This window comes from Mauremys reevesii, linkage group 1, assembly GCF_016161935.1.
Source record: "Mauremys reevesii isolate NIE-2019 linkage group 1, ASM1616193v1, whole genome shotgun sequence".
NCBI lineage: Eukaryota > Metazoa > Chordata > Testudines > Geoemydidae > Mauremys > Mauremys reevesii.
Genome location: NC_052623.1, coordinates 313,438,375 through 313,451,975, shown reverse-complemented (window position 1 = coordinate 313,451,975; position 13,601 = coordinate 313,438,375). Strand labels below are relative to the sequence as shown.

At 42.8% G+C, this 13,601-nt stretch overlaps 1 protein-coding gene across 1 annotated transcript in view; it reads left to right on the top strand.

The window, feature by feature from the left end:
- Nucleotides 1-13,601, top strand: part of TFEC (transcription factor EC) — a 132,439-nt gene that overhangs the window by 102,108 nt on the left and 16,730 nt on the right. The window contains exons 4-6 of the mRNA XM_039520364.1: nucleotides 8,507-8,621; nucleotides 9,531-9,587; nucleotides 13,233-13,308. Of these exons, the coding sequence (XP_039376298.1) occupies nucleotides 8,507-8,621; nucleotides 9,531-9,587; nucleotides 13,233-13,308 (248 nt within the window). The remainder of the gene's footprint in view (nucleotides 1-8,506; nucleotides 8,622-9,530; nucleotides 9,588-13,232; nucleotides 13,309-13,601) is intronic.

Below are 13,601 nucleotides of genomic sequence, written 5' to 3'. Positions count from 1 at the left end.
TGACATAAGTTAGGTCAACTTAATTTTGTAGTATAGACATGTCCTCAGGGAGTTTGTCCACCCTTTGTTGAAATGATTGTCACTGCAGAGGTACTTTTGAACCCTCATCTGCTCTTGGGCTCTCATGTGAAATTCATGGTTAATGCATCATTTTTCATCAGCATCTAATTAGATGTCTGTGATCTTTTTTCTCAGAGTTGGACCTTGTCATTATAACTCATGCCTTTGTGATTAGATGGTGGAGATTTGATTATATCTATATGACAGATGGCTTAACTCTTGAGATTTAGATGTGTTCTTCAATTTAACTCATCCATTCATATCATCCATCCCATTCTTTGTCATCTACACATTGTTATTTAATGGCACTGGTATCTGTGATCTGTGCCATTAGATCTGTGATCTTCAAATAACAAACCGCAAGGTGACACCACTCATTATTGGTACATGGAACGTACGCACGCTTCAAGATAACCCCTCAGCAGATTGACCAGAAAGAAGAACAGCCCTGGTCGCTAGAGAGCTCGCAAGATTTAACATCGATATTGCGGCCCTGTGTGAAACTCGTCTAGCCAACGAAGGTCAGCTCACAGAAATAGGGGGTGGTTACGCATTCTTCTGGTGTCGACGTAGCAGTGACGAACGTTGTGAATCTGGAGTTGGCTTTGCGGTTAAGAATCAACTTGTCCGCAAATTTGCCAGTCTTCCTAAGGGTGTGAACGACCGACTCATGACACTGCATCTTCCACTACCGAGAGGAAAGCAAGCTATACTAATCAGCGCTGACGCACCCACAATGACGAATCCGGATGAAGTAAAGGACAAGTTTTATGAAGATCTTGATGCCCTACTTTCATCCGTGAAGCGTACCGACAGGCTGATTCTACTTGGCGATTTTAACGCGAGAGTAGGATCTGATCACTCTGCCTGGGATGGCGTCATTGGAAAAAATGGAATCAGCAAATGTAACAGCAATGGCCTACTACTCCTGAAGACATGTGTGGCTCATGATCTGATCATTACCAATACCATCTTCCACCTGCCCACTCACAAAAAGACGTCCTGGATGCATCCACGCTCCAAGCACTGGCATCTCATTGATTATGTCATCGTGCGGAGGAAAGACAGACAGGATGTAAGGGTGACTAAGGCTATGCCGAGTGCTGACTGTTGGACTGATCATAGACTCATCATCTCTAAATTAAGCCTTTACATCAAGCCAAAGAGATGTCCGCAGGGAAACAGAGCTGTGGTGAAAAAGATTAAAATCAGTAAACTGAGGAACCCCAATACAGCAGCTTTACTAGCAGAAGATCTTGACAAACAACTCTTAGAGCTGCAATTAGAGGAAAATGCTGAGAAGGACTGGGAACGCTTCCGGAATATTGTGCACTCTTCTGCACTAAAGGTTCTTGGACCCTCACACAGGAAACAGCAGGACTGGTTTGATGAAAACGATGAAGAGATCAAGGCCTTACTTGCTGAAAAGCACCGCCTTTACCATGCTCATCAGAACGACCCGTCATCATCAGCTAAGAAAAATGCCTTTAACAACACTCGCAGGACCGTACAGAGCAAGCTTCGCAAGATGCAGGACTCCTGGTTGAGTGCCAAGGCAGGTGAAATCCAGATGTTTGCTGATAGAAACGATGCCAAACGGTTCTACGAAGCCCTCAGATCCTTGTACGGCCCTCGGCCCTCAGGGAGCTCTCCTTTACTGGATTTAGATGGTGTAACTCTCATTACTGAGAAGACTCTGATTCTACAGCGTTGGGCTGAGCATTTTCAATCCGTACTGAACCGCCCATCTTCCATTAATAACGAGGCGATTGATAGAATGCCCCAGGCGGATATCAACCACAGCCTGGACGTTCCACCAACAGAGACTGAAATCCTACAGGCCATCAGCCAGCTGTCCAGTGGCAAGGCCTCAGGATCTGATGCGATCCCAGCAGAAGTTTATAAGGATGGTGGTGCAGTGCTTGTCGACAAACTCACTCAACTGTTTCAGTCCTTCTGGAATCAAGGGTCTATTCCTCAGGAATTGAAAGACGCGTCCATCGTACACCTCTATAAGAGGAAAGGAAATCGAAAAGTCTGCGATAATCATAGAGGAATGTCATTGCTTTCCAGCGCAGGCAAGATCCTTGCACGAGTGTTGCTGAATCGCCTGATTGACCACCTGGAACAGGGTCTATTACCTGAGACACAGTGCGGCTTTCGTAAAGAGCGTGGCACTGTGGACATGATCTTCGCAGTCCGACAGCTCCAAGAGAAGTGTCAAGAGCAGAATCGTGAACTGTACACCATCTTTGTGGATCTCACCAAGGCTTTTGACACTGTCAGTCGTGAAGGTCTGTGGCGTATCATGTCGAAGTTTGGGTGCCCTGATAGATTCATCCTGATGGTACGTCAGTTCCACGACGGCATGACGGCTCGTGTTCTGGACGACGGAGAAGCTTCAGAGGCCTTTCCCGTCACAAATGGCATCAAGCAAGGGTGTGTGTTGGCACCGACCCTCTTCAGCATGATGTTTTCAGCCATGTTGTCAGACGCCTTTCAGAACAGTTCCTTGGGAATCAGCCTGAGATACAGGACTGATGGGAAACTGTTCAACCTGCGAAGACTCCAGGCTGTCACCAAGATAAAGGAGACTGTGCTACGAGACCTCCTTTTTGCTGACGATTGTGCCCTGAATGCTGGATCAGAGCAGGAAATGCAAGCCAGCATGGACAAATTCGCAGCAGCATGCGATAACTTCAGCCTTCTCATCAACATAAAGAAAACTGAAGTGATGCACCAGCCAGCTCCGAAAGCCCAACACCAAGAGCCCACCATCACAGTGAAGGGGCAAAAGCTGCAAGCAGTGGACCAATTTACATACCTTGGCAGCACCCTCTCCCGCGCAGTGACAATTGACATTGAGGTCAACTGCAGAATCGCCAAGGCAAGCTCTGCATTTGGCGGACTGCTGACCAACGTGTGGAACCACCGTGGAATAAGCCTTGCTACAAAGCTTAAAGTCTACCGAGCAGTAGTGCTAACTACCTTGATGTATGCCAGTGAGACCTGGACTGTATACAGGAGGCACGCTAGGCAATTGAACCACTTCCACACGACTTGCCTCCGCAGACTTCTGAGCATTCGGTGGCAGGATAAGGTGCCTGACACAGAAGTCCTTTCCAGAGCAGGCCTGCCATCAGTTTACACTCTGCTTATGATAGCCCAGACACGCTGGACAGGCCATGTTGCAAGGATGCCAGACCACCGCATCCCCAAACAGCTCTTCTATGGTGAGCTGTCTCAAGGAAAGCGATCGCACGGGGGACAAAAGAAGCGATACAAAGATATGCTGAAAGCCTCTCTTAAGTCCCTGGACATCACCTCTTGGGAAACCCTGGCACAAGACCGATCGACATGGCATACGCTGATCCACCAAGGCTGCCAGACATCTGAAGCCAGAAGGATAACCCTAGCACAAGAGAAGCGAGCACTCCATAAAGCCAGAGCTGCAAATGTTGTAACAGTGGTGCCCACACATGTCTGCCCGACATGTGGCAGAGCATTCCGTGCCCGTATTGGCCTTACCAGCCATTTGCGGACACACCGTGGACAGCTCATAACCTGATAGATGTTAAGGTCTTCTTCGAAAACGATGGACGAACATCATCTGTGATGGGGCAGCATGCTGCACTCCTGCCTCTTCCATGAACACAGACCACAATGAGACATTCTTGCTTCTAAACACCACTGTGTAGTTTATATACAGTGTTTTAATTCCTCCCCAATACATAGCAGTGCCTCAATACCTTAACAGATTTAGGGCTTGGCTACACTTGCAGGTGTGCAGCGCTGGGAGTTACAGCTGTCTTCATACAGCTGTGTAGGGAAAGTGCTGGAGTGTGGCCACACTGACAGCTACCAGCGCTGCAGTGTGGCCACATTTGCAGCATTTGCAGCGGTGTTGGGAGTGGTGCATTATGGGCAGCTATCCCAGCGTTCAAGTGGCTGCAACATGCTTTTCAAAAGAGGGGGTTGGGGTGGAGCGTGACAGGGAGCGTGGTGGAGAGAGAGAGTGGTCAGCTCCTTGCCTTGCAAGTTCCGATCCCTTCCTTTCTTTTAAATTTGCCCAAGGCGATATCAGTGCAACCCTCGGCTCCTCTTACCTCCTCGTTCATGCTCCCACTGTGTCAGCTCCCTGCCTTGCAAATTCTGACCATTTCCCGGACCCCTCATTCACTCTTAAATGCAAATAGCCTGCAGACCAGATAAGCAGCTGCTCCGACGGACTCCCTCCCCCCACCCCCCCTCTGTGCTGTTTCTCTCCTCAAGCAAACACTAGCTGTAGACATTCATCCCCCTGCCTGTCTCATTCACAGCAAACAGGAGCTGTGTTTGTTTTTTAGATAAGCAGCTCCGGGAGCCCCGAGTTCACAACAAAACAAAGAGAGGCATCATAACAAAACAAAGAGAGTTCTTTAGTTAAAAGCATTATGGGAAAATTCTGGAGGCCAATTACAACACTTTTGGTGGCCATCCTGGCAGAGCAGTGCTGCATCACCAGCGCTGCAATAGTTATACCCGAGGCAGAGCAGGAGTACAGCCAGCACTGCAGCCAGGGAGATGCAGCACTGTATGTGCATTGCAAGTGTGGACGGTGAGTAAGTTGCAGCGCTGTAAACCCACCACCAGCACTGCAACTCTCCAGTGTAGCCAAGCCCTATATCTCAACTTTCCCCCAAAGAGGTCAACGTGTCTCTGCTCAGAGGAATTCCTTTGACAGGCTCTCCTAGCCTTCTGTTTATCTCCTTCTCTTTCCCCCTGAGCACTCTTTGCTGTGCCCCTCTACATAGTTTCCCTGTTAATGGGCTAATTGGCTCATTGACTCTAACTCCAATGTGGCCCGGTAATTAGATACACTTCTGCCCAATTAGGCCTTCTCCAGGGGAACCTAATTAGCTTTAGTTTCTTCCCCCTTATTCTTTCTCCTTTAATGGAGGTTCTACCAGGCATCTGCCCCTCCTTGCCCTCAGAGTCTTCATCTTGGATCCTGTTACAGGGGCTATCCACCCACAAAAATCACATTTGGTGGGTAGGGGTTCTCCCCATAATTCTGTCTCTGCCTGTGGTCATCACACCAAGGGCAGCCTGTTCAGCTGTTCTCTCCCTCCCCCACCCCACCCCCCCATCTACACCTTCTTTGGTGTACTTGCCCCCTAGTTCCTGGGCCTCTGTTTCCATCTACTACTCTTGCCACGCTACATTTCTTGCAATATTTATCTGCGGACTGGCCCACCAGATCCAAGATAGCTGCTTTAACCACGTTATAGTCTCTTGCATGCTCATCACCGAGAGCCGTATATGCTGCCTGTGCTTCCTCAGTTAAACAGGCTGCTAGCCAGAAGTCCAACATTGTTCTGGTTCCCATTGCCTTTCAAAAGTAATCAAAAATGCATCAGGGTAGTCTGCCTGTTCCATCTTATCGAGTCCTATCCCCTGTGCCTAGTTTCTCTTTTCCATTGTAGGACTCAGCAATTTAAACTCTGCAGCAATTGTTGCTGAACCTGGATTTGATCCCATATACATTCCTGCCGGCTTTTTTTCTGCTCTGCCTGCCAGGCAAGCAAGGACTATTTCTCTGTGTGGTGTGATTGTTGGAAGGCCTTCAGTGTCTTTTACAGCTCGTCTACAGGTTTCCAGTCCACACAGATACAGGCACAATCCCAGACAAGCCTCCAGGTTGTGACAGGGCAGCATTGTGCACCCTTACCTCTTCCATGAACACACTACATTGAGATCTTCTTGCTTGTAAACACCACTGTGTAGTTTATTTACAGAGTTTTAATCCCTCCACAAATACATAGCATTGTCTCCACACTTACACACGGTATCTCAACTTCCTGACCCAGTCTCCAAAAGGGGAGGGAGGTAAGGTGTTTCTACTCTCCCCACCCCTTTGCCAGGCTTTCCTAGCCTTCTGTTCCTCTCTTTCTCTTTTCCGCCTGAGCACTCCTTCCTGTAACCTTTTATATAGCTTCCCTGTTAGAGGGGCTAATTGGTTTATTGACTATTCCCAATCTAGCCTGGTAATCTGGTGCACCTCTTCTAATTAGGCCTTCTCCAGGAGAACCTAATCAGTACCAGTGGTGAGCAGAGTGCTGGCTCCGTGCTAGCCCTCAGCACTCTGTTACATAACATTACAAATTATAATGTATTTACCATTACTATGATATTAATACCTGGTTTTGAATATGTATGCATAGGTGTATGAGAATTTTACTGCAGTTATTTGAACAAATCTCATTTGTTGGACTATTTGTATGTAAGAAAACTATTATTTTATTAATAGTTATTTTCTCCCCGTCATTTCACTAAAACAATAAGACTAATCCCAATAAGGGCCTGATCCAAAGCCCATTGAAGTGAATGGTAACATTCCCATTTGGAAGATTTTGGATTAGGCAGTTGGAAGTTATTGATTTAATCTAGTGTCAGGAGGCCAAATTCTGCATTAATTTACAGTAATGTAATGTCAGAGGAGTCCCTAACTATACACCTTGAGCTGATACAAAATCCACTGTCGTAGTTCAGGTTTCAGAGTAGCAGCCATGTTAGTCTGTATCTGCAAAAAGAACAGGAGTACTTGTGGCACCTTAAAGACTAACAAATTTATTATAGCATGAGCTTTCGTGAGCTGCAGCTCACTTCTTCGGATGCATAGAATGGAACACACAGACAGGAGATATTTATACATACAGAGAACATGAAAAGGTGGAAGTATGCATACCAACAGGAAGAGTCTAATCAATTGAGATGAGCTATCATAGTAGTCGTAGTTCAGTTATAGTATGACTGCAACACAGACTTTACAAACTTAAAACTATAATAAATACTACAGTACTCTTTGGTTCACTACTCAGGAATGAAATAAAGGTGCTTAAGATGGGAATGTGCTTAGCTTTCAAATCTTACATATTAAACGTAGCTTGTTCTTGAGTAATACTCAAGTGAATTCCGAACATTCTTTAACATTTATTTGCATTGAGAGATCAAATATTTTTAAGCGGATTTTTAAAACTGACTTGGCGTGGTAATTTCTAACTGTTTTTAGGAGTGTTCAGTGCTCTGAAGTGTTAGTCTTCCAATAAGGCGCTTTGAAGTACATAGGTGGTGTTATTTGTATGTGTGCAATATGTGCAATGGTAGATTCATTCTACCACTGGTTATTAGGAGAATTTGCAGTGAACTGGACTCTCAAGTGGAAAATATTTAAAATTAAAGAGTTTTCTTCCTCCTAGAAGATAATGCTTCTTTGTAATTAGATACTACATTCTTTCATGAGTCATTTTATGTAACACTAGCATGGGACAGATAAGTATTAAACAAATCTTTACCAAAGTACCTTAGTCCCAAGCATCTTGCAATGAGGTACATGCCCAACCCTAGGAAAGGTGCAGAAATAGTTAATTAGGGGCTCAGGAATGTAAAGGGGAGGCAAGGGAAATCTAGAGGAGACATCCTGAGGGGAAGAGGTAGAAGAACTGGAAGTGCTTTCCCAGCTCAATCCCATGGTCAAGATGCAAGAAAGAACTGAGACAATGAAGGTCTACACAGTTTAAAAGAGACATTGTATATTAAGGACAGTTTGCTTCCCCCCCCCCCCCCCACTAAAACAAACTGTCTTTGCTCTTTTAATCTACTTTTTTTTTTTAATTTTAATTTAAAAGCCCCAGCCCTAGCTCGTTATACATTGGCCATGGGTGGAAAAATGCTGTGCACAGTAGTTGTGTGTGCCATAAAATGGCAAAACACATTTTTAACACATTTTTTGTTTTCTTTTCAAGTATCATGTCACATTTCACAAAGGAAGGAACAATACAATATCATGTACAGCCAGACATGGTAGAGCTGAATCAAGGCCATTAGCGTTTCTGGTCTATCCTTGTAACTTTGCAAGATTTGCCACAACAGCATGTTCTCCAGTGCTCTGTTCACTGCTATTTTAAATGCAATCGGGCCTTAACCTCTTTATATTGTTAAAGCATAAACAATCTGAAATACTAATTCTGAGTTCAATGGTGTGGTTAAATTTTCACTGGGGACTAGGTAAAGACCAGCAAAGTTATTTTCCCCTTCAACTTACCTCATGTTTGAAGTATAGCTGCAGTAATCTTGTTATTGGAAAATAGGCTACAGTATTATTTCAATATCAGACACCAAGAGCCATATTCTGCCATCACGCAACATGCAAAACTCACATTGGCTTCTATCAAAGTTCTGCATGTGGAACAATGGCAGGCTTTGACCCTTAACCTTTAATTTTATTTAATACAAGATATATGCATCTAAAGCAGAATTTGCATTATGCAGCTCACACTGAAGAACATGAGACATGAATATGCATCTGATAGAGAATTTTGCTCATAGCATTTACATATGCTTTTTACTTTTTGAACTTGTAACATATTGTGATTTTTCCCCCTATTTTTTCCTTTGTTTCCTTAAGCTGTCCAGTAGCATTTTGGATATATACAACAGGGACCAAGGATTGTCACCTGCTAATATGGGTCTTTCAAATGCTTCGTGCCCATCTTCTCTACCAGTAAAAAGGGAAATCACAGGTAATATAGCTCTGGGATTTTGGCATGTAATAATTTAGGAGGCAGTGATGTTTGTTTTAAAAGTTCAGTGAACCTTACCAATAAAATATTTGTGAAATACATAGTATTTTTTGCTTAATAGTTTGCAAGGTGTATGTATGCTCTTCCCTTTAAGGAGTTGAGCAAAGAGCAAGGGAAATGTTTACATTGTGTCCTCTACTTAGCAGCTCAGAAACAATGTGTACTTGGTCATCTTTATGAACATCATGCTTCTAATAAACCTAATTATTTTAGGAAACATAGAGGATTCTTCCACATTTTGGCTCCTAATCAATAGCAGAAATAAATTATTGCCCATTAAATTTGTTCCAGGATTGAACAAATGGCTCTTTTAAAAGCTTACAATAAGTCTATTCAAGGAGAATCTATATCAATGGATTAAGAACTTTAAAAGTTACATTCAGTTAATCCAAAGAATGCTAACAACCATGTACAGTTTATTAGTGTCACTCAAAAGAAACAGTGAGTTTGTTCAATATGAATATCTTAGAAATCTGATTAACTCTTGCATTATAGGATATACAAATCCAGATTCACATTAGTTTATTGTAAAGGTTGGGGGTGGGGGTTCCTCCCTCTGTAAAGTACAGCAAATTGGAGAAAAAAGTACTAAATGTAATGTTCTTTCTTAGCACTTCTAATTTTTTAAATTAAAATGCATGTTCAATAAAGTCTTAAGAAACCTGTCAGATGCACTGGAAAATGCAGTACTGGTCAAATGCACAGTCTTCTTTAGTAATGTGGCAATTGATAAAAATGCTAAAGTTGTTGCCTAAAAACTTTGTCTTAATGAAAAGAGGACCTGTAGGAGGGAGAAAGTAGTAGAACTATGACCCAAGGACTATTTTAATAAATGTTACTTTCTGTCAGAAGCAGATAAACGAGCAATGGCAAAGGAGAGGCAAAAAAAGGACAACCACAACCTCAGTGAGTATATGTTCTACTTCTGTATCATTATATGGTGTGTACAGAGAGAACAGAAATGGAGTGTGCCAGTTGTCAGCTATCTGCTGTTGTCCAAGACTAACAGAAAGAATCTGTTTCTGGAGGGAAGACACAAAAGAACTCCACAAATACATTGCTTTCTTCCCTGAGGTGATAAAATAATACTATGCACTTGTTTAACATTTTTAATCTTTGACATACTTTACATATTTTCATGAATTAATTCTTACAGCATATACTTATAAATTATATTATAGTAGTGATTAAAGGTGGCAACCAAGACTGAGGGTCCATTTTTCTAGGCGCTGTACAAATAAATAGCAAGAGATAGTCCCGGCCTCAAAGAATCTACAGTCCAAACAAAGAGGGGCAAAGGGTGGGAGGGGACACAGAGATAAAGTGACTTGCCCAAGGTCACACAGTGAGCTGGTGGCAAAGCTGGAATGAGAAACATGGTCTGCCAACTCCCAGTATGATACACTGTCCACTAGACCATACTGCTTCCCTTACTTCTGTGAATTATGTATGTATTATTATCCCCATTTTACAGAAAATAAAACTGAGGCCCAACTATTCAATGACTTCCCAATTCTGTGGTCAGCATCAGACTGGGATTAGATATCAGGAGTTCTTATCTCTCCATCTGCTGAAATAACTTTTGATGTAGTTTAAGCAGGATACTTCCTGGCATGGTACTGGGAGTGTAGTATCACCCACCCCACCCATGCAAGCTACTCTTCACTTGCTGTAGAGTATTTTGTGCTCACTTAGCCTCCCCCCTCCAGAAGGTATCCTTGTTTCCACCCAGATGTTTGTGGATGGGGCCTTTTGGTTACAAACACACCCTGGAAATCTTTCTGATGGCGGCTGTGGCATCCTTTTTGAAGCCCTGCAGCAGCCACTGCCTGTTTCAGATGATTGGTCAGAAATGAAGAGTTCCTTCTGAAGGAGGAAAAGACACAGGTAGGAAACTCCAGGTGTTGCTGAGTTGTTTGGATTAATGAGGAGGAAAGAGAGGCTCAAGCATACATTAGGGGTGCCAAATCTTGTCTTTGCTTAGTTTGCTCCCTCCGACTGCTAGACCATAATCACCACACGCAAATTAGCTAATTAGGCATCTCAGTGGGTGAGAAGGGTGCATTTAATTGTACACAATATTGGAGGCTGGGTTGAAGCCTAGCTATATGTCATGACTACAATATTCAGCCATGGGGCATGTTTCACATTGCTTTGGTTCTGTGTATACACTTTAGAGCTCAAACTCTCTCTGGAGACTAACTCTACTATCTGTTTGCTTGTACATATTAAGTCATTGAATATAAAGGTTTTGCTGGTGTGATTTAAAAAATAACCCTTTAAAGTAAGCTCTTTTATGAGGATCATATTTTTTAGAGATGGTCTGAAGAGGATTTGAACTACACTAGCATTCAGATACCAGGCGCAATTAAAGTTCACATTTTGTAGTTATGATCAAAATTTTGCAAGTACATCTGAAAAGGAAGTGGAAAAATAGGCTGCATAAATTTCTGGGACCAAAATCATGGAGATAGGTTTGGATCTAAGAAATCAACTCTAACCTATATGAAACTGTAAGATTTTGGACGGGTCCCTATGGTTTTTAACTTTTTGTTTTTAAAATAAATGTTGAAGCTTGTTAGGTGTTTCATGCTATGCCAGATCAATAGTCACATCTTAGCAGGTGCCATAATGGAAAGTGTAATGGTTGATAGTGTTTATGCAGTGTTTTGTTTAGTTATCTCAAAAATAAATTCCACGTGTTCACTTTAGAACAAAATGCTCTATCTCCTTGTCCTTATAATACAGACTTGCTGATGATATACCTGGTTCCCCTAGTAATGCACACTCTCATTGGCAACACATAAAAGGGAGAATACACCCTTTCCTGGGTAAAATTATTAACCAGTAGACTAGACATCCTATTTATGTCTGTCTTCTTATTGTTTCAAAAGAGTTAATAGGGTGAGGGAGTGTAAGTTGCCTGATGCTTTGACCCAGATACTTGGCTTAAGCGGCCAGGTGCATTTTCAGAGTCTCATCTCTTAGAAGGTGGCAGGCATCCCCAGAACCGTACCGTTGGCTTGTCTACACAGTGCTTTATTCGGGAGTTTTTTCTAAAGCTCACTAAGGTATTGCTCATTAATTAGCCCACATAGACCCTGCTAGTGCACTTTAATGTAGTGTTGTTTGAAACAATAGTACATTAAAGTGCACTAGGGTAACTTTAGTACTCACCACTAGGGTGTCCATGGACCAATTAATGTGCAACACAGTGTGCTTTAGAAATCATACCCCTATAGATTACATTACCCCATTGGGTAGACATGCCATCATTGAGTAGGTAACTGGAGGAAAGTTGTTTGGAAAGCAAGGGTGGATTCCCTAGATTGGTGGGAGGGGGATGGAGGGAAAGAAGAAGGAGAAAGGGTGACAAGACCGTTGATTGAGGGAGACTTTCATATATCTTGCTGAACAGCAATGCTATGAGGATGAAAGGACCTGAGTAGTCAGAGAGAGGGGAGAGCTTTTAAGGGATCAAAGCTGTTTATTTTTCTTTTTTTTCCCCTCTGTAACTAAACTGAGAATGTCTTATCTAGCTCATCGTATGAGTAGTGTGAATCTAGATATGTTAAGCAAACTCCTTGTTTTGTTTTCATTTCATCTTCTCTTTGTTTCTGATAAACCTTGGTTTAAGATTGCTGTTGTATGGGTAAGTTTTATAGACATAACTAAGGAGAGGTGCTGAAGGGTAAAAACTTTCTGGAATGCAGCCTTTACTCCATCTCTATTGAGGGACATGGTCAGAGATGTCCTCTCCCAGTGATGCACATGGCTATCAGTCTGCAGCAGGTGAACACAAAGGGAGAAGCTGAAGCACTTACCAGGAAACAAGAGTTGGCTGGGCTGTTGGTCACAATCCATAAAGGGAGTTTTTGACTGATTAAGGACTGTGGGATCCCATAATGTTCCTATTGAAGTCAGTGGCAAAAATCTATGGCTCTCAGTATCGAGTCCTACATAGGAAGAATTTGGGAAATGAGAAGTTAAGTATGACCTTATAAGCAATTCATTCCTAGGATTGTGGGGCCACAGTGGAGGCATGTGTACCAGCTACCGTGAGGACCAGAAATGGCCATTACAGGCAGGAGAATGGATGTGGAGAGGGGACAATCACAGGCACCTAGTACATGTGATACTGGGGCTTCTATGGAACCCCAGCCATAGTAAATGGTGGCAACCTTAACTCCATCTGCCCTGAAGTAATGCCCCTGCAGAGAGAGCTGCCCCTGTGGGTGGAGGGATATGAATTTGCTTCCTCCTGGACCACAGTGGTAAGTCAGTTACATTAAAAATCAAAGCAAACCTACATTACTAAGACCCTAAGACAAGTATGCAAAGAGATGTTGATCTATACAGGTTTTGAATTTGACTCAGTAACTTATTATTTCTAAGCTAATTTCAGGATTAATTCTATCACTGTAAATCAGAATGTATTGCACTGGTCCTTATATTGGTCTGCCTGTTTTTAACTAATTAAAATGTTTCATTAGGCCTTTTCCAAAGAATGTTTCATAATGAAAATAGTAAATTGTTCTTTTTTTTAAACAGTTGAAAGAAGAAGAAGGTATAATATTAATTACCGAATCAAGGAGCTTGGCACGCTTATTCCAAAATCTAATGATCCGTGAGTTCAAGAGTCATTTCTATAATAATGTCTATAGTATAAATATAGAGGGGAAGGAGCAATAAGATAACCATGAAAATGGCTAATGAGATACAGAGACTTTCACTTCTAGGTTACTAGTTCAAATCCAGCCCAGCTGGTCAGATAGGTAGCAAAAATCATTAACCTCTGATGGCTGTAATGATAAGAGTTGGTGGCCTTATCATTGCATTTCCTCAGAGAGAAGTCTCCACACCACAAAAACCACCATTACATCTGGGAATAATTGCTATGCCTGTTTGGAGTCTCACCAG